The 19,606-nt window shown below is 33.1% G+C and overlaps 3 protein-coding genes across 5 annotated transcripts in view; 1 reads left to right on the top strand and 2 right to left on the bottom strand.

Annotated features, from left to right (window-relative positions):
* The window catches only part of LOC117104155 (transmembrane protein 68-like), a 6,018-nt gene extending 3,330 nt beyond the window's left edge, over positions 1-2,688 (bottom strand). The window contains exons 1-3 of the mRNA XM_033244848.1: positions 2,590-2,688; positions 682-964; positions 223-390 (exon numbers count right to left, since the gene is read on the bottom strand). Coding sequence (XP_033100739.1) covers positions 223-390; positions 682-958 — 445 coding nt within the window. The 5' untranslated portion in view covers positions 959-964; positions 2,590-2,688. The remainder of the gene's footprint in view (positions 1-222; positions 391-681; positions 965-2,589) is intronic.
* A 53-nt stretch (positions 2,689-2,741) lies between these two features.
* LOC117104154 (cerebral cavernous malformations protein 2 homolog) lies at positions 2,742-11,174 on the top strand (the record flags this gene model as incomplete). Its single annotated transcript, XM_033244847.1, is given in 11 exon segments — positions 2,742-2,927; positions 4,065-4,232; positions 4,949-5,032; positions 5,403-5,501; positions 6,022-6,109; positions 6,557-6,615; positions 6,778-6,898; positions 7,211-7,253; positions 7,519-7,609; positions 8,159-8,297; positions 9,880-11,174. Coding segments are annotated over 11 exon segments (1,209 nt in total). The 3' UTR covers positions 10,155-11,174.
* A 1,595-nt stretch (positions 11,175-12,769) lies between these two features.
* On the bottom strand, positions 12,770-19,343 carry LOC117104157 (integrin beta-1-binding protein 1-like). 3 transcript variants are annotated; one of them, XM_033244851.1, is made up of 7 exons: positions 19,189-19,343; positions 17,886-18,199; positions 17,341-17,389; positions 16,100-16,227; positions 15,085-15,189; positions 14,159-14,302; positions 12,770-13,858 (listed from the first exon to the last, which is right to left on the bottom strand). In XM_033244851.1, exons 2-7 carry the CDS (start codon positions 18,036-18,038, stop codon positions 13,751-13,753), a joined length of 687 nt encoding a protein of 228 aa, XP_033100742.1. In that variant the 5' UTR covers positions 18,039-18,199; positions 19,189-19,343; the 3' UTR covers positions 12,770-13,750. The 3 variants fall into 3 exon arrangements, with proteins under 3 accessions (XP_033100742.1, XP_033100741.1, XP_033100743.1); XM_033244850.1 differs by having other exon boundaries at positions 19,193-19,343; XM_033244852.1 differs by having other exon boundaries at positions 17,886-18,176; positions 19,193-19,343.
* Positions 19,344-19,606: the final 263 nt, after the last annotated feature.

Genomic DNA, 19,606 nt, shown 5'->3' with positions numbered 1-19,606 from the left:
AGGTCTTTTAAGAAGAGTCATGGCCATGATCAGAATTTTGACTGGAACTGATATGGATGATGATGGTAATGACGATGATAATAATGAAGATGATGATGTCAGATGATTATGATGACAATCAAACCATATGGTAACAAATGTAATTTCTATAAAAACATATAAAATAGTGGTTACATATTAACTCTAAGCAAAAATGAGACTCAGCAAAGCAGATATGCTCACCTGGTACGTTAAAGAGGAACCGATCACCTACTATATGCATGGTGTTGTCTTTATAAAGGACAATTTTTGACAAGATGTAATAGAAGTCGATAGGTATTGCACCATGATAGAATACCAACACTGCTCCTGAGTTTGTAGGAAGTTTTTCAAGACCGTTTATTTCATAACCTGAAATACAATTTTTTTTCAATTTAAATTTTACCCAAAATGAGGAAAGTGCAAGACATTCAATTGATTTTATCAATACAGTTTCCAGTGCAATTATTTAATTTAATTTAATTTTGGAGAAGCATAAAATATTCTAACTCAACTCTATACAGTACATTTGTCGAACTTGAAAACAATACATCTTGGCATACTCCAGTTATTTTGGTAATGAATTTCATCATACAGTACACCAACATTATCAGAAATGTATCCAGGAAACCTATAATGATATGGTGGATGTAATTAACTTACCATGCCATATTTTGCCTTGCACCTCCCAAAATGTAGCAATGCTGACCTTTGCCGCATCCCAATACCCTTTGGAGTATGCATCAACAAGTTTGTGTCGTGACTTGTAAAAATGAAGGAATAGAATACATCCATAAACAAAGACCAGTATAACAAGCGGCAAAAGGAATGTGATAGCAACTGGAGTGGACAGCCATAGAACCCAGGACACAACTTCAAACTGTTCTATAATGTCATGCAAAGCCACAACAACAGTTAGGTTTGAAATTGCTTCTAACATACTTATCTGAAAAATAACAAGAAAGTAATTATAAAACATACAGTGGCCTCTTTTAATAAAAAGGGTTACAGGTATCTTTATCTTAAAAAAGAGCACCACTTCCTTGCTAAACTTTCATTTAATGGCTTTCATACGAATCATTTCTCTTTCATGACAGAGTCTAGAAAGTTCAAATTAACAACTCCCTTTTATCGCCTCGAAAACTAAACTTCCTAAATGAAACAATAATTATCAAAATCTCGGTCAGGATTATATTTTTAACAAATTGAAATAATACTAATGAAATATTATACAGTACTGTATTTCACAAGTGTCAAGACTACAGTAGCAACGGAAAATATCATGTTGACCATTTTTTGGACCAAATGATTGGGTCGTGAAAAAAAATTAATAGGTCGCATAATCTCTTCAGATCGTGAAAACTTTACTTAACACGAACGACAGACAAAATAAAATTACAGTAAAAAAAGTGCATTTTAACTGTGAAAAGTGCGTCAGTTTACTTTTGTATGCGTGCATTAGCAGTTTCATGTTAAAAATATACTGTACTATCAAAACATTTATACTTCAGGTATGACAACTTTTAAGTGTTAATTTTGTTCATTTCAATGTGTTAGGCTTTCAGCTGCAAATTATAATGTGAAAATATTTTTTAAATTTAATGTGTCTATGTTTTCGCACTAGGAATCATTGTAGATCATTAATTTTTTTAAATTTTAACTATTGAAAAATTTGATAACTTATGTAGTTTTGTGAAATGAGTAATTCAAAGTTGTATTTTCATTTCTATGGCTTTTACATAGTGATTTTGTGGGTGATAATATCTTTTAACCAATTCACAAAAAAATCAAGTGGGTCGTGCTTCCCCCTATTCCGAGCGTGTATAAAACGACAGACGTTTAATTGACTTCGGGGTAAGTTTGCTGGGTCGCATCTGAGTGCTGTAGTGGGCTAAAAAGGTTGCGGAACGGGGCTTTATGACATATAAAAATCAGATTTTCTTAAGAACCGAAATGTTGCCAGGCATGGGGCTTTAACATATTTTTGCGATGGATATTCTTCCAACAGAATCAACCAGGCTCAGATTTGACTAAAACCATCGGATCAATACCAACTTTATTGACAAGCTAACGAACGTGGATGCCACCCACGTCATACTTGCAAGAGCTAAAAAACCTACTTAGGACAACAAGAGCCTAAGTTTACCATATAAAGATTGCAAAACAAAAATAAAAATTAGGCAAAGCAGGGTAAAAAACCCCTACTTTAAGTTTAGTAACTCAATAAAAACAGGAATTACAATGTACATACGACCCGGGATGATCAGGCCCTTTTTCAAGACGGTCGGGCCCAAATTGAAAATGGCACGATCGTCCTGAAAATTTGCCTGATAGTCTGGATTCTTCTGGGCGACCGCCAAAATATTACAGCACTCACTCAAATGTTCTCTCTCACTAGCCTCTAGTAGGCCTAGGGCCTAGTGTAGTAGTACTAGTAGGCAGGCCTTTTAGAGATCAGCCTAAAGTAAACCCAAATTTAAAAGGCTATTTTTCTGCTATATATATAAATGCACATATATCAGTAATGCAAGCATGCATGGTATGTGACAATTATTTTGTCTGCATATTTACCTTTTATTACTAATATTCTATTGTAGAGTATCAAAAAGGATGCCGTACCGACGACGGAGTCCTACAAATTTCAATTTCAATGTTGTGGTGGCTTGTGACCTGCGCGGATGAAAAATAAAAGGTCAGGTCAAATGACTTTTTTCCTACTCACACACACACACATTGAGCCAGGTCACCGACTGAGTAGTAGGAGCTCGCTGCAAACAAACAAATCTGAACGTTTGACTTGGATACAAAACGTTCAAAATTATGTAAATGTGCACACTGACCCCACACATTATATAGAAAAACATGCAATGGGGATGGAAGAGCCAAGTAGAAAAAAAGGATCCAAAAAGGTAAGAGAAAATTTTGTCTTTTAAATGATTTTTGCAGGCTGCCTACCAACTCCGTGATCCATCTGAATCTGAGAACCGCGAACGATTCACAAAAATAGGTCATGATTTTGTTTTTACTGTTTCTGCCTCCTGTCGTTTATTTTATACTATAGAAATACCACATTCACTTCCTTTATATATCCAACTATGAATAACTGTTAATGAAACATCGATATCAGTCGATGATTTGAAGAAAATAGCGACCACACCCACACTAGTAAATGTCAACATGGCTGGGTGGATGTGCAGTTACCACACACTTTTTACTGTACAGCAGCCAGCAGTGGATAATTTTCACTGGGAATTGTCAAAACAAGGGCAGAATTTTCATGAAGACTTTGCTTCATTTCATCAAGGAGGTATATTAATTTTTATGCCTGCTTGATTTCATTAATGTAGCCCATGGCCTAGTAAAATCATTATTAGTTCACGCAGTGCCTATTATGCTATTGTAAAGTTAACATAAATAGAGTTTATTGTGGACATTGATTGTTTGTCAACAAAATAGGTGATGGTTCGGTGAATGTGCAAGTACAGTAAACGCTTTGCTCAATTTACAATATTGTGCAACAAAATATATGCACAATTCAAGCTGAACAATATTCACAAAAACCTTGAAACAATTCAGCTGTGCAAGTAAAGTTAAATAGTTACCATAATTTTTTGTTACTAATTAAATAAATGATAAATTAATAAGCCTGTGAAGAAAAATGTAAGTTGTTATATATTATATTCATCAATTGATGACTTTAAAATAATTGTTAATACAATTGGGCTTCAAGCAGTCTATAAATTTATGGAAAATGATCTAAGACCAAGTTTAAAGTTCATTGTTTATTATTATGCGTTATTTCAAAGACTTCTATACATTATTACGTTTACAAATGACGCATTTGATAGTGAGTATTACTGTAGTCAGAATTGGATAACAACTTTGTTGTGGAAATCAGGTCGTTGATATTTTCAGTATTATTGTTTCCAAATACATTTCATTAACCAATTATTTCTGCAACTTGTTTATTTTCAATGACTGTCGTATAGGCAGTCACTGAGTGTACTGTATGTTTCAATTAAACTATGTACTATTTATTTACACAGCAGCCTGTCATAAAAGGCCTCCTTCCATCTGCCTCTGCAACATTGCAAGAAACTGATCTGTCTGATTCAGCAGAACGAAGAAGATTGCATACAACGGTTCTTAATCCACCAGAATATAGAATAGATGCTGCCATCCTAATTGATAGCTACACTGAATTAGAAGTAAAGGTAATCATCTTTGTTGTCATTATTGTTTGTCATAATCATGATGATCATCATACATTTTAAACATTTGGTAATATAATTTAATATTATTATTAATATAAAAACAATTTATTTGTCTTTTTGAAGATATATTGTCTGTTGAGAAACCTGGACAAAATCTCAAAATTTTTAGACTTTAACTACAAAAATCATTGAACTGTTTACCAGCCAATCTAGGGATCTATGCAAAGAACAATTTTTATGTATCTGTTTACTTGGTGAGAAATATTTGAAAATATTTTCACTACATGATTTTCAATTGAAGGCATTTAAATTGCCTATTCATAAGGCATTTGAGTACTGATTTAGAAAGTGTGTTGAACCCATCATGATAATATTGGAATTGTATCTACCTAAACTTTACAATATTGACTACGACTAAAATTGTACAATACCAGCGTCAGTTACCAAAACATGAACACTTTAATATATTCACCATATTAAATATAAGCTTTAAAATAATAGGTCTTTTACTGGAATTAACTTACTAATGTTAAAGTTATGAGAAAATCAGCTTCTCTATAATCTATAATACCTCCATGCTGTAGTAAAGTATTCAATACTGTCACATTCTTACGCTAATTACTCAGTTTTGGGATGGCAAGCCCCAAACGATATGTTCACTGCTCTAATCTTGATTGTAGATCTTGATGTTCATTTTATTTGTTTTTAATTTTTAGTATTTAGGGGTCATAACAGATGTCCCTCATAACCTGGATGCAAGTAAACGTGTAGGGTTATTACATTATGTAGATAAAGGCAGGGTGAGTACACTATTACATTGTACTGGTACTGGTCTATGTAGCTGTTAATATGGTAGTCATTGACTCCTCGACTATGAATAGTTGATGATGACAGACTGTATGAGTTAATGTTTAACAGTCTGTTGCCACAGACAAACCAACTCAACTATTCAAAACCATTGACATCATATACAGTATAATATAACAGATAAAAAACGAAATAACACTAATACATAACTACTTCAGATTTGCATGGAGATTCTGGTCATGATGGCCTAAGATTCCACTCACATTTATCACAAAATAAAAGTTGGTTAAACAGCTTTAGTTAACCTGGGAGCATTAAATAAGTTTTTAAAAGTCTTTGATAATTTATATGATTCTTCGATAGAGAGAGCACAAGTTGGCAAGGAGAACAAAGGACAAGTCTTTAGATGCAGTTGTCTCATTATCAGTCAGGCAATTAAAAATTACAAGAAGGGATGGAGAAGTGAGTTGTTCTTTGCATGATTTTATATATCAAAATAATTAAATAATAAACAAAAACTAATAAATTTGTTGTAATGTGGTATGAGTCATGAAGACAAACTGCCAAAACAGGATCTGAGTAGTAGTTTTGCAGTGGCTGCAATGGGATGGATATGCAAACTTGATATTTTAGCCAGTAGAAGATGTTTAAAGGTTTATTAATTTATGATCATTTTTATTTATTAATAAGTGCTTCTTTAAAAGCTTTAAACTTTTTCAAAATAAAAGAAAAACATTCAATTAAATATGCCATAAATTCCATAAGTGGTTGGTGATATGTTAAGACATGTCCACAATAGACACAAAAGGGAAGTGCGGGGTAAACATAATGTAGCAGGGGAAAACATCTGCCGTAGGGGTATCGGCAGTAGGAGTACATATTTGCAATAGGGATACTATCTACACTTCATGAAAAGTGTCTTGATGAAAATAGATGTTGATATTTAGTGTTTATTGATGGTTTCTTTGATGTTATTTTGTAGGAACCACTGGAAAGACTTGCGATTCACAACATAGCTGCAGTCAGCCATATCCGTGATGATGCTGAACACTTTGTTCTACTCAAAACAGGTACAGTAACACGTAAAATTCATTCATTATTCATGTTTTTATCTTGTTTAAATGAAGTATTAACCCGATTATGCTGGAACCTGGATATTGATGAAAATAAAGTTAATCATTTTCTAGTTATCTTAATTTTTGAACATGTGCAAGTTTAGTGCTTTTACGTACTACCGTATACAGATACAGATGAAGTTTATTTCATCCTTTTTGTGATATTGTTAAGAATAGTAGAATATAGTTGAAGAAGTTTCTCAAAATTCTGTTTTGTCAAATTAAATAGAAAACACAATTGTTTACCTACCCTCAGTCAAACTGTATATGATAATGTACTGATGGTTCCAGTAGCATATTACTGTGAATAATGCAATGCACATTAACAATGAGTATTGTACTGCTTTTGTTAATGTAGTACAGTAGTGTTATTATGTTTTTTTTATCCATCTGGCATTTCAGCTTCTTCAGAAAACCAACCTGTAACTTGCAATTTAGTTGTACTTCTCAGTCCAAACAAGGTAATTGCAATTATCTTTCAAATTATAAAGGAAATTACTGACAAATTTGTCTAAACGTTGTTTTAATAAAATTTTAAGATGATAGAAATCATAAAATTAATTTAATGGAGAAAAAAATGTTTGTGTACACTCGTAATTTCTTTTTATTCATACATTGTATAGGAGCAAGCTGAACAGTTGTGCAGCCTGGTTCATCAGATATTTGATATTGTGTACACTGAACTCACCATGAAATATTTTGATTTCTCCTTGATTGATGTTGGGAAGCCACACTCAACATCAGGTAAGAGCTCTTGTGAAAGTAATAAAAAATATATTATTTTTACACACATTCAAACATATCTAGTCGAACAATTTTTCAATGGCATTTTGGGTTCAACTTAGGCAAGTTCAACTATATATGTAATTATAATTTGAAATAAGCAAGGTATAAATATGAGTTGTGAGTATAGTTATAAGTAGGTCTAAGTTGGAAATCTATATTGATTAGTTACATAAGCACCTAAATTGTATACTGTATGCAACTTACATAATATACTATCGTTGTTTTTCATGCCGTTAAATGTTAATATTGAAACCTTTTAATTTGTTTCAGGGCGAAGCAGAGGAAGCCCTGCAGCAGTTGATGTTCCTTCTCCGTAAGTTTTCACATTTCTTTGAATGCAACTCATAGTGAACTTTGACCTTTAATGTTACATTATATAATCTTAATGACCTCGTAAAGGGTTTCACTTGTAAAATTGCCTGACTACACCCATGCAATACATGCATTTAAAATTGCAGAGTTCTATATATTGCTATTGTGCTCTATGGGGATATGCATATTTTGTGATTTTTTTTACCATGAGATAAAGAGGGAAAAAAAAGAATTACTAGTACAACTATATACTTGTTTAATTTCAGAGCTATTCCTATTTACCCATCACATCCAGTTACAAATGAACACGATTTCAGCAAAACAGTCACTCTGCTTTTAAAGGAATATATAGCAGTGGTAAGTAGCACACCATTGTATTCAGTCAGTTGTCATAGGTTAAAAATCCATTTTAATATTAATAATTTATTTTATCAAAGTAATTTAGTAGTCTGTATATTATTTTATATTTTTATAGTTTTAATACTACTAATGATAGTAGTACTGTAATAATATCACAGGTTTGTGGTGTATAGAACCTAATGCCAAAGCATTTACATACAGTATGCCATTAAACTGTGGGACACAAACCAAGGGGTTGCTTATTAAGGCATTAGGGCAAGGGATAAAACCCCAGATGGGGAAAAATTCCACATTCGGAGACATATTGGTAAACATTTTGCATTTAGGCGTAAAATATTAAGGAACAGCTTCAATAAAAATAACTTCTGATTGGATCAGCAAATTTATATTTTTAGTCTAAGGGGAATTGACCTTTGGTGCCACCTCTAGACACATGGTTAGTACCAAGGGTGAGATGTGTATACACATTTGTATTAAAGGATTTTCATTGACTAATTTTTAATAGCACTTGTTAATATCAGTGTTTTGATTTTTGTAAATTGACAGCTTAGAAGTAAACTGAATGCAGAAGAATTGCAGCAGTTTGCATCCATTTTACGTGAATATCGCCAACATGTTTCTATAGAAGAATTTTGTCAAAGACTACATCATCTCTATGGGGACAAGCGAATGTATCTATTTCCAGGTAACATCAACTATCTTTGTTATTTCAAGAAATCTAAAACGAAAGCTTGAGGATTACCTAAAAGGTTTACCAGTGAAACAGACAATTCATTACATACACAAACATTAAAAGGTGATTCAAAGAAAAAAAAAATGTAAATAATAAATAGAAGTTATTACACACACAAAGGCAATGCTATAAAGATATAACTATAGAAATGTTTAAAAAGCAGATGGTAATGGATGTAGGCTTCTATAGTGCATAATACTAGGTCGCTATGTACTTTCAACAAATGTATAATAGAAGTTGAATAAAAGAAACAATTGAACAGACAAAGGAAAAGAAACAAAAACAATCTACAAAAAAAAAAAAAAAAAATTGGATGATGAGAAAAGATGAGTTCTGACCATTGTAAATTGAATTCACTTTTCAGTAAAAATACAAATTATTTAAAAAAAAATATACTAAGAGAATTAAAATTTACTTTGAGTTCAAATTCAGTTTAATTAGAAACATATTGACTTATTACAAAATAAAACAAAAGTGACTCTAAATAGAGAAAGTGAGGTCATATTACTTTCTCTATTTGGAGTCTCTTTTGTTATAATATATTTGAACATAGTCTCAGTGCACCTTTTGGTTGTTGACTAATTACATATTTCAATGTAGGGGAATTTATTTCACATTCCCTAATACCTGGAGGTAGATCATTTAATAAATAGGGAAATAATTAAAAATAGAAAATTTAAAACAGTTAGTTTATTTCAGCACCGAAAGAAAAACTCAACATGATACAAAAGTCAACAAATACGTACGCACTATGTTAGTATTAACAAAATAGTTTAACCATTAACCACCAACACCCCTAATATACACACTTGAAGCTAATGTTGAGTAGAGTTTGTAAAGTCATTATGCGTTGACATTTAGCCATCAATCTTCCTCTAAAATATGCATTGTGTTGGTAAGGACACATTTTTTAACAGTAAGTCATAAACCCCTTATTATACACGCTGAAGCCAATTTTATGAATAGAGTTAGTGAGATTATAAGAGCATGTATTGACATTTTTTATCAACCACCTTTTAATACTGTACTGTACACACAAAACAGATGTAGAAATGATGAGTAGAGTTCGACAGTTAACATCAATGCTTCTGCAAAACACACATTGACACAATACACCTACTGTATGTCTACTCCAATACAGACACTGAAACCAGTGTCAATGTGTTAAGTAGAAATGATGATGACATGTACTGTTAACATCATACTTTCTGTGAAATGTTTCTATGAAATGCACATACAGTACATACAATAAACATAAATAAAGGTCTCCCTCTAATTAAATACCCCTCCAATTAAAGACCACTTTTTTGTGATCCCAAATTAACAAATATTTTTCATCTCTATTATTCCAATTTGAGACCAAAGCTGCTACAGACCATGGAAACACCGGTCCCAGAAGTGGTCTTTCCAATCCAATCCAGTCATTTATAGAGCACCTTTAATTGGAGGGAGACCAGTATATGTCTGTTATATACACAATTAATTCAACTTTTAAACTGAATTTTAACAAAATCATATATATCACTTCATGCAGGTTTACGACCTTTCATTCCCGAGCGAGATAGTGATTCCTTCGAAGAATTCCTGGATAAACATGTCTTAGGTGGTGCCAACGGTGATGGCATTTATAGCGGCACAGCGGGAAGGAGGAAAATGCGTACATTAAGTGATGGATCTTCATCTACAATTTTGGCAGATAATGGACCATATACACAATCCATTCCATCAGAAATGGATGAATTAGATCGTGCTTTACAAGATGCATTTAATGATGTCACTCAGCTTGAAAACAGTATTGACGACAGCTGAGAGTTACAACCACAATCAATGTTTGTCCTTTTATCTACACTGCTTTGTGTTTTCTTGTATATCATATTTGCATTGAGTATAAATTGTAATGTCTTGAGAAATCTAGTCATTAGATACTGCATCTGTTGTCTTCCAACAAAACTCAGAATTTTACAAATTTATAACATACAAATTGCTGTGCTTTTATCATAATATTCCAATCACAATTTTTGTATCATTCTTATTTCAATTGTATCGAAATCAATTTCTTTTAAGTTTACTATACACATTAATACATTTTATACAGTAATTATTGCCAGTCACTTATTTATTTCAAAACAAATATTTTTTTAATTCAAATCAAATCAAGATAGGCAAATAGAAATAGTAAGTTGCAATGCAGCGTGGGATTGATTGCAATACTTGACCTAAACAAAGTGGTCCAAGAAGTCTTTCACAATTATTTGGAGGAGGGATGCTTAGCTTATGACATCCAGTATGTGTACGGTCATGTTGTTTGTAGTAAGGATAATTGGCAAAGTCCAAAAATAGTCTATACTTCGCATTGTAGATGTGCTCAGAGACACTAATTTAAATTGAGGGCGTGTGTATGTATGAATGTATGTACTGTACATATTGTGCACATAAATAGATGTGTGGGTGTGTGTATGTGTGGACATGTGTGAACAAAAATTCAAAGGACGTTTATCGAAGTACAGTGTTCCTGGTTATTAAGTTGTATGCTTTTTCAAATTGGTGTAAATTTCAGTTTGTATGAGCATAGATCAATGAAATAATAGACTAGTGGAACTAAATAGAAGCATTTCTTTTGAAATGCATGTTTTGGTATACATTTCATGGTTGATGGTTGCCATGAAAAATATTTTTACTATCATATATTGTATATTTTATCAGTAAAGCTCTAAATATTATTGGTGGGTATATTTGGAAGTCACATGCATGTTGACTATTAATAATATGTGAGATGGTTTGAAGAGCAAACTGAATTAAAATTGTAAATAAAATCACATGTTAACTACAGATGTGTTGTATGTTTGTCATTATGCAGTACAATTGTTTATATTATGCATATGGTGGGTGAGTGTGGTCCATCTGTCAGGGAAATGCTGATACCACTGCCGACTCTTAGTACGGTTTCATTCTATACCATGCTATTTCCAAAGGATTGACAGTGCCTAGTGTCAAATTCAGTGTAAAAAGTGAAAGTGATTCTGATTTATGCAGTTCAATATTAACCTAATCCTACTCCTTAATTCTATCAAAACTGTCAATTAACCATCACATTTATACACTCCAGTAGCTAAGAATGGTTTTGTATCGCACCTTGATCAGCAAGGTCATGGATAGAATGATATCTTCCCTTGTAAATTTTATCTACGTACAAATATTCCTTAAATTTCAAAGTTTTAATGTGATTTCTATCCCAACCAATTTCATTCTGCACATTACCAACACTGTCTGTCTTTCAGTCTGAAATAGCTTTTATGTTCTTGCCGGGAGTCGGTAGGTTTAAAGTATAGAAAAGTACTGCAGTGAGGTGAGTGTACTGACAGACAGACAAAGAAAATACTCTTGAAAGTTTACTCTCCCTTTTAGCACAAATCCCATTTTATTTATTTTTTTATATACAAAATAACAGCATAATATTTTTTAAATTGAAATTATAAAATACATAACTTATAATGTACAAAACATGTCATGAAAAAAAACTATGAAATTCTTTCAAGATACTAAAGTATAGTGAAGTGGATTTGTGGTGACGTTCATTGTTGTAATTAATTGTGCTTATGTTTATGATGGGTATGTATTTATGAGAAAGCCTTTGTTTCAATATAATGTTTTTACATCCTTGGGGGATAGTTTACATTTCATTGCTTAAAAATAAATTAAACCAAAAAAAAAAAAACAGTACAACAGATCATAGAAGATGTGACTACCTCCACACAAAAACTTGATTAAAAAACCCCCTTTTTAAAAATCCTATTAACATTTGAAAGAATAAAATAACATTAACATATGATTAGCACATATTTTTAAAAGAAAATGTTATCTTAAGACTTAAGGTAGGAAACAAGTCTTATAATAATATAATAATCGAGAGAAAATTAAATTACTGGTAATTTAAATTACTTTCTCAATAGCCAGAGTTATCAAGGACAGTATTCAGGTAGTGTTTGTAAGCATACCATAACTCTCAATGGAATTCTTGTGGAATATACTACACCATAAGAATTTTGATTTGACCTATTGATCATTATGAAAAAGAACCACAGAGTCAAAAGTTACGATATCTGAAATAACCCTCAAAATCCTAGCACAAGATATATATTCCTATTTGAACACTTTTTGATAAGGAATCGCCCATAACAAGCATGGAATCCATGATGGGATACCATGACTAAACATAATTGTATGATTCAAGTTTTGGGCGAGGTTTTCATTTGTCATTTATAACCATAGCTTCCTGTTTGCAAAGTTTCCTCCCATCTTTACTGCAGGCGTAAAATTCCTGAATATTAATACACAGTTTTCCTACAAGTTCTAGTATAATTAGTAGCTACTGTCACTCATCAAGGCATATACATACAGTAGATGCATCCATATGATACCAGTGGTTGAATGACAGATGTAAAACCTTTATTTTTAACACTCTTGTATAACTTTGTGGACATGCTATACAGTAATAACAATTTAATATATAATGATGTATTAAATTCTTGAAACTTTCAAACATTCTTGTTAGAAACTGGCCTTATTTTAAAAGGATAAAAAGAAAAGTTAAAAACTGAGATACAGGTCAGAAAAATCCTGAAGCTCTGTCCATACTATCTTATGTGACAAATTTGTGTGATGTGCCCATATATGGGCATGATGTCATGCTACACCCAACTATAGGCATATCACATGTATTTGTCACATAAAATTTGATAGGTGGACAAAGCTTAAAGCTTTGTCCAGACTAGTAAATGTTATTTGACATGTGACATGCCTAAAATATGGTCATTATGACATCACATCATATAGGCACATTGTGACTAAATATGGGCATATAGGCCTATAACAGTTTTTGATAGTGTAGAATAAGCTTAAGGTTGATTGCCAGCAAATTTAAGGGGCTTGTTATATGCACATGTCAACTGGCAAGGTAACTATTTTCTCATTATGACTTATAATGTAAAAAGTAATAACTTATCATTTTAATAAGCAATTCATATACTGATTTTTTTTTTTAATGTTTACATTATTATTGTATCTAAACAGACTATAAACGAATAACAATAAGTTTTTGAGAAAATCATATTCTCCCCTGGGATTCGAACCCAGGAAACCCTGAAGTACTCTCCGGTTGCTCTACCAACTGTACCAAGTCCAAGCTGGTACTGTATGCTCCTTTGGATTTTCACATTCAGATGTTTTTCTCAAGGTAATGCTAATATGCAGTAAATAATAAAGATATTAATCTTTTTAATGTATAAGATACATTGCACTATGAAGTAGAATCAAAGCCTACTTGGCTTTCAAAGGTAAAACATCAATTAAGTATTGCGATATTCATCTTGGATTGGTAAAAGCACCTGATTCAGCGACTTATATCATTACATCATTTGGAATTTAAGATGAGAATTGTCCATATTTGATAACTTCATGTGACATACTGCATCAAATATCACACTCAAGGTACTACAGATGGCCTTAGCTTGGGCCTGCAAGCAAATTAAATACAAGTTAATAATAGGCCTAAAATGTAATCATTTAAAAGACTTTGAAAAACATAATGTTGGATCCAGCATTTATAAATAGTCAAAAATTAAATTTTAGTTTTGTGCTGCAACTCACTGAAAGTTTTTTTCTTTCTTTAGTACTATATGATATTTATTTTTTGAATACAAGAAATTAATATAATAATATTAGGCCAAATATACTTCATTTTGCAGTGGTTAAAGATGAGAAGAAACAAGAGATATTCCAGTTTTTTACTTTGTCTAGCAGTCCTACACACTTACCTGAGAGTCGCATTCAAACACTATACAATCATATACATTATCTGCTTCTTTATTAACTTTAACAGCAAGTAATTGCCTCCCAATATCATCTTCATAATGCACAACTCGTATGACATCCACCAGCCTGAATCGATTACGTACAAGCTACAAGAATAAGATAAGGATACCAAACTCTTTTTAAATGTTTGTAAGACAGTATTCGTATCGAGATGTGTTTAAATTTACATTCCTTAAAATTCACTTAGGTACTAATGACAGCATACTGATGACAGCATACTGCAGGCACAAAACTTTCAAACTATCAAAATATGACATGCCTAAATATGGTCATGATGACATCACATCATGACCATATATAGGCACATCAGACTATATATGGGCATACAATAGTTTTTGTCAAATATAATTTGACAGTCTGGAGAGGCCTCTACGCTGTGCATACCTATGTCTGTCACCATTCATTCTGTGCAACTTAACAACACGATGCTGTCTGTTGATTGTCAGTAGAGAGCTTTCAATTGCACGACGACGGTAGGACGTAGAATGTAATGACGTCACTAAGTCATCTGCGCATGCAAGAACGTTAAGTTCTCTTCGCTGCATGCATTCTAGGACGTAATTTGGCCAAATCTATGTATGCAGAGAAGGTAGGATGCCTGGTACGACGGTCAAGCATGAATTATTTCGTTCTAGTGTTGCGTCGTAGCGCAAATCAAAAGCTCCCTAGTGATAATCTGAGGGCATCATCGTTGGCAATCGTGTCCATCTTGTAAAGTCGCATACATTAGGCAGTCTTCATGGAACCATGTCAGCTGAATTGTGAGCCCAAGTTTAAAGATTATTAAGAAATTTTAAAAAAAGCTGTCAAAGCATCAGTTTTAAATAATCAGATACTTTGTATTCAAATCTTGGGAAATGAGAATTACCTTATCAACATGGGGGTGGCCGTCACTCACTTTGATGCCATATTTTGATAATGTAAGTCGAACAGGATCGGTATCATCAGTAGCAGATTTAAACTTCCCTTCACCCTGCAACCAAAATGACACACTTTTAATAACTGAAAGAATTAATGAAAGTAAATAAGGCAAAAAAACAATGTCTTGTGTTGGCCTCGTTTAAAAAGAAAAAAAACCAAAAAATGGATTAGTCTGTAGGAAATTTTTTTCTGACCAATCTACAGTGTTTATGCGTAAAAATTAAAAATACACAAAAATACAACAGACCATTTTAAAATCTTCTGTATAAGGAAGAGCAAAACGATCGCATAACACTGTCGCACAGCCTACCGTCTAGCAAGATAGGCCTATTTTAACCTTTTTAGCTCATTTAAACAAATATTTTTTCAGTTTCAGTCAACAAAAAAAGAAAAAAAAAGGGGGAAAAAACCTAAAATGCCTAACCTCAATTTTGTACATTTTGGGTTGGTCAGGCATGGCCAACACAATAATTTTTTTATTTGGCCTTACTATAGTTAAAGTATATTGTACACTGCAGTGCATTTTATGATACATGTCCTCTTTGTTGTTTATTCTTACTAAACATTCATAAACCAAATCAATCATGCAAAACTGAACTGTTATCTGTACCTTAGAGCTAAGTCAACACTACTAACAATGGTATTATTTAGAAATGCTCTACAGTACAACAATATACAGTACTGTTGTATATTGTAGACCAGAGTTTCGCAAACTTTTTACTTCACAGCCTATTTACGATTCCAGGCACCAAGCCACGGCCCAGCAGCCCAGCCACACCAGGGATAAACATACCAAATACTGGCAAGAACTTTTGATCATGAATCTTCCATGTATACAATATTTTGACATTATTATCTGTTCTCTCCGCGACAAAATTTCATTGTATACAAATTAAATAGTATTTTATTAAATAATACTGTATATTTGTATAATCATGAATACAGCAATAAAACAAGCTCACCTGTGCTGCATCAAGGACATGAATGAGGTCAATGTGGTCTTCTTGTGAGGGCGGTAGACCTTGGGTTTCCTTTAACATTCCTATGTAACACACTCTAAAATCGGTGGTTAAGTCCAATGGATTCACACCTGTGATACAATAACAGTTTTTAGATATTATGATAAAGTAGGTATACAATCATTTATAACAAAATCATAAACTTTCGGTACACCATGTGTAAAAATATGGGTTTTGAGGTAAAACAAGTGATTGGTTGTGTCTGTCATATATTTTAACACATGATGTACCGAAAGTTTATGAATATTTTTACACATGGTGTACCTAAAGTTTACGAATATTTTTATATCACGGTGTACCAAGGTTATAAATATTTTTATAAATGGTGTACTGAAAATTTATGATTTTGTTATTGATACTTGCCATGCCAACCTTTAGGAAATACACAATGATTTACTTTGATGTGGTCATACTATGTATTAAGTACTGTAGAGAATCTATGTCGGTTAGTAATAATGTAAGTCTTCACTTAGTTGCCATGTGTAGATGGAACTTATTTTCATCATCTAATTCAATTAGGCCTACTGTACTAATATGCATGAGGCTAAAGAGGGGAGCATTTTAGATTTAGGAAGGTTTATTCTCAAAAAAATTATTAAATACTGTATATACTCGCATGTAAAGGTGATCAACGTATAAGACGACCCCCGAGTTTGCAAAGATTTTTGGATGATCTTTGCATGTCAGCGTCGGTATTCCTAATTTTTACTGCTTTTAATGGTCAATTGAATCTTGATACTGCATCTATCTAGCTGGTTAAAAACAGAGTCAAATGTAGGGCCAATCTTCCAAATATTACCATTTTATGGGGTTTTATATATTTATCAAATTCTTATTTCCCTCATTTAAAATTGTTTTTGTGTTGCGCATATAAGACGATCCTCTGTTTTTCGATTGTAGTTTGCTATTTTAAGCCTTGTCTTACACCAGAGATCGAGAATATACTGTATGGTACAGTATTTTCAGAAATTTGAAACTGGAAGGGAAGCAAATTAACTATCCCAAACAAATGTAAGTACTTGATATTCTTGGTTCATCAGCAATGTAACATTTTACTAACTGTACACAAGAATCAACAGACAATAATACAATGACTTCCCATGTGCCCTACTGACAATATATAATCAAATGAGAGATGACTGATCATACAAATTTGCTTCACATTTTAAAACACAATATCTTACCATGCCTTCCATTGCTGTTAAGTTGTGTACGCATCACTCCAACTTCTCCCTGTCAACAAACAATCATTGTATTTTACATTAAAGTTATATATTAATAATATATATCAGGCATTACCTTGATTAATATTATTAAAATACCGGTAGAGGTGTATTTACATACCAAAGTTGATTACTAATCTCCTGAGGCTTGGAATAGCATTTGAAGTACTTGGGGATGGAATTCAACACTAGCCACTAAACGTAAGCTCGGTGGCCTAGTGGTTAAGCACACCAGGCCAATTATCTGAAGGTTGTGTGTTCGATTCCCATCCGAAATCATTTGCAAGATTGTTTTTGCTCATATCTTTTGGAAGGGCACCTAATAAACGACTGTTATTATTATTATTATTATTAATTTTGGAACACATCAGGTAGGGCAAAACATCAATACTAATTTCCTGATGCAAGAAACAACCGGAATAGCAAACCAAAGTTACTGTCAAGCACTCTTAAATGTGAGTTTATTTATACCCAAGAAACCACAGAAAAAATGAATTAAAGCTGACCTCATCAAGTTGAACTCCTCTGTTTTCATGGCCGCTATTGGACAGAATATTGAAGGAATGATCCCTGTCAATCGGCACGATAGAATCTCGACTTCCACCATGGGCATCCCGGCGGCGGCGCCTACGAAAAATACATCCACAACATCCACTCATCGAAAAGTGTGGTCTTGTTTGCAACCAATTTCAATAACAAACAAGACAAAAGTGAATTTGTTTCATCGTATTATGTTGCATTCAAGTTTCACCTCAGGTCAGTTGTTTTGATTGAGATCGAATCAAGAAATCCTCAAGCTGGAGAAACAGTTGTTAAGAGTCTGTCAAACAATAACAACTATTAATGATCAGTAAGACATGGACGATACAGTATGCGATCAAAAGAAACACAATCTAATGATTTTTAAAATTACGATATTTTATTTCTTCACTGTATAAATCTTTGATATACTGTACAGTAGCATATCATACATCCATAAATGCATACAGTATTTCCCATGTATGAATGTATTAAATCCAAGCGTGTGCATACCCACGGGTGTTGATGTACCGTACTACTGTATGTATACCTGTACCACACAGTAAAGTATTTTTTTTTGTGCTGAGGACATTTCAAAAACCAACTCAAATTTGCGTGGAAAATCACTCAGAAAGTAGGTGTGCAGAATCATAACTACTGCGTTTTACCTACACTGAGATAGGCCAAGGTCCAACCTGATGGTCCAACGTCCAATGCTTTATTTCCAAGATGCACTGACGGAATTCCAGGTCTAATTTTTGCGTGTAAGCACACTATTTTACTGATTGGTCCCTGCATGCACTGCGTATGTACTGTTTCAAAAGGGCGGTATATCAATGTGTGCGTATTAAAGCCCCATTCCCAGCAAAATTTCCTTTGTTAAGAAAAACCTGATTTTTGTATATGTTTTATATGATTGATATTAATATTAATTGGTATTAATAATAATAATTTTTATACTTCCTTGGTCTATGTAGACTATGAGTATTAGTATTTATTTTAAATTACCTACGCTCCCTCCTAGTTTTCAAGACTAGGCCTAGGCCTACAAGGGAGTTGTTATACTGACAAAGATACAACTTGAGCCCCTCTACAACTAGCTAGGCCTAGCCTAGACAGGGATGCCTGTCTCTCATAATACATAGCCAAGGTCACGGCTGGTCGTTCTGAGATTCAAAAATAATCCCTAGGTCCATGCTACACTAGATTACTGTACTACTACTACTAGGCTTAGGATAGCTAAAAACAAACTAAAAGGCAAACAAAAATAGAGCGACTCAGCGTACATACTTACGCTTATGTATTTAGCAGTATCCAGTGGTATCTAGCAACATTTACATCGTATTTTGGCTACGACATGTTGTGTTTCTCTTTGGCCGACGTGCGCACTAGTCTCTGTGGTGAGTGCGAATATTACTAGCCCGCACCGGATGTGCGATTTACGTTTTATCGTTTCCTATTATATGATTTGTGTGATCGCAAACCTAGGAAGTGCGTGACACATCGCCCTAACGGAGCTAAATAGATGGCGATAAACACTTGACAATGTGGGTGGAGTCAATCTATTAGTAATAATTAGCAGATCTAGGCAAAGCCAGATAATTAGCAAACATCTCACGGCGAATTCTTTTTCATAACACGATAGATTGGAAGCAGACACACGGTAATTCAATCAGGAAGCAATGTAAGCCTACAGGCTTATACCTAT

This window comes from Anneissia japonica, unplaced genomic scaffold (genome assembly GCF_011630105.1).
Source record: "Anneissia japonica isolate Jap-2015-1 unplaced genomic scaffold, ASM1163010v1 scaffold3531_len492141_cov184, whole genome shotgun sequence".
Classification (NCBI taxonomy): Eukaryota; Metazoa; Echinodermata; class Crinoidea; order Comatulida; family Comatulidae; genus Anneissia; species Anneissia japonica.
Note: the sequence above shows the minus strand (reverse complement) of the source record. Positions and strands in the feature narration are given on the sequence as shown.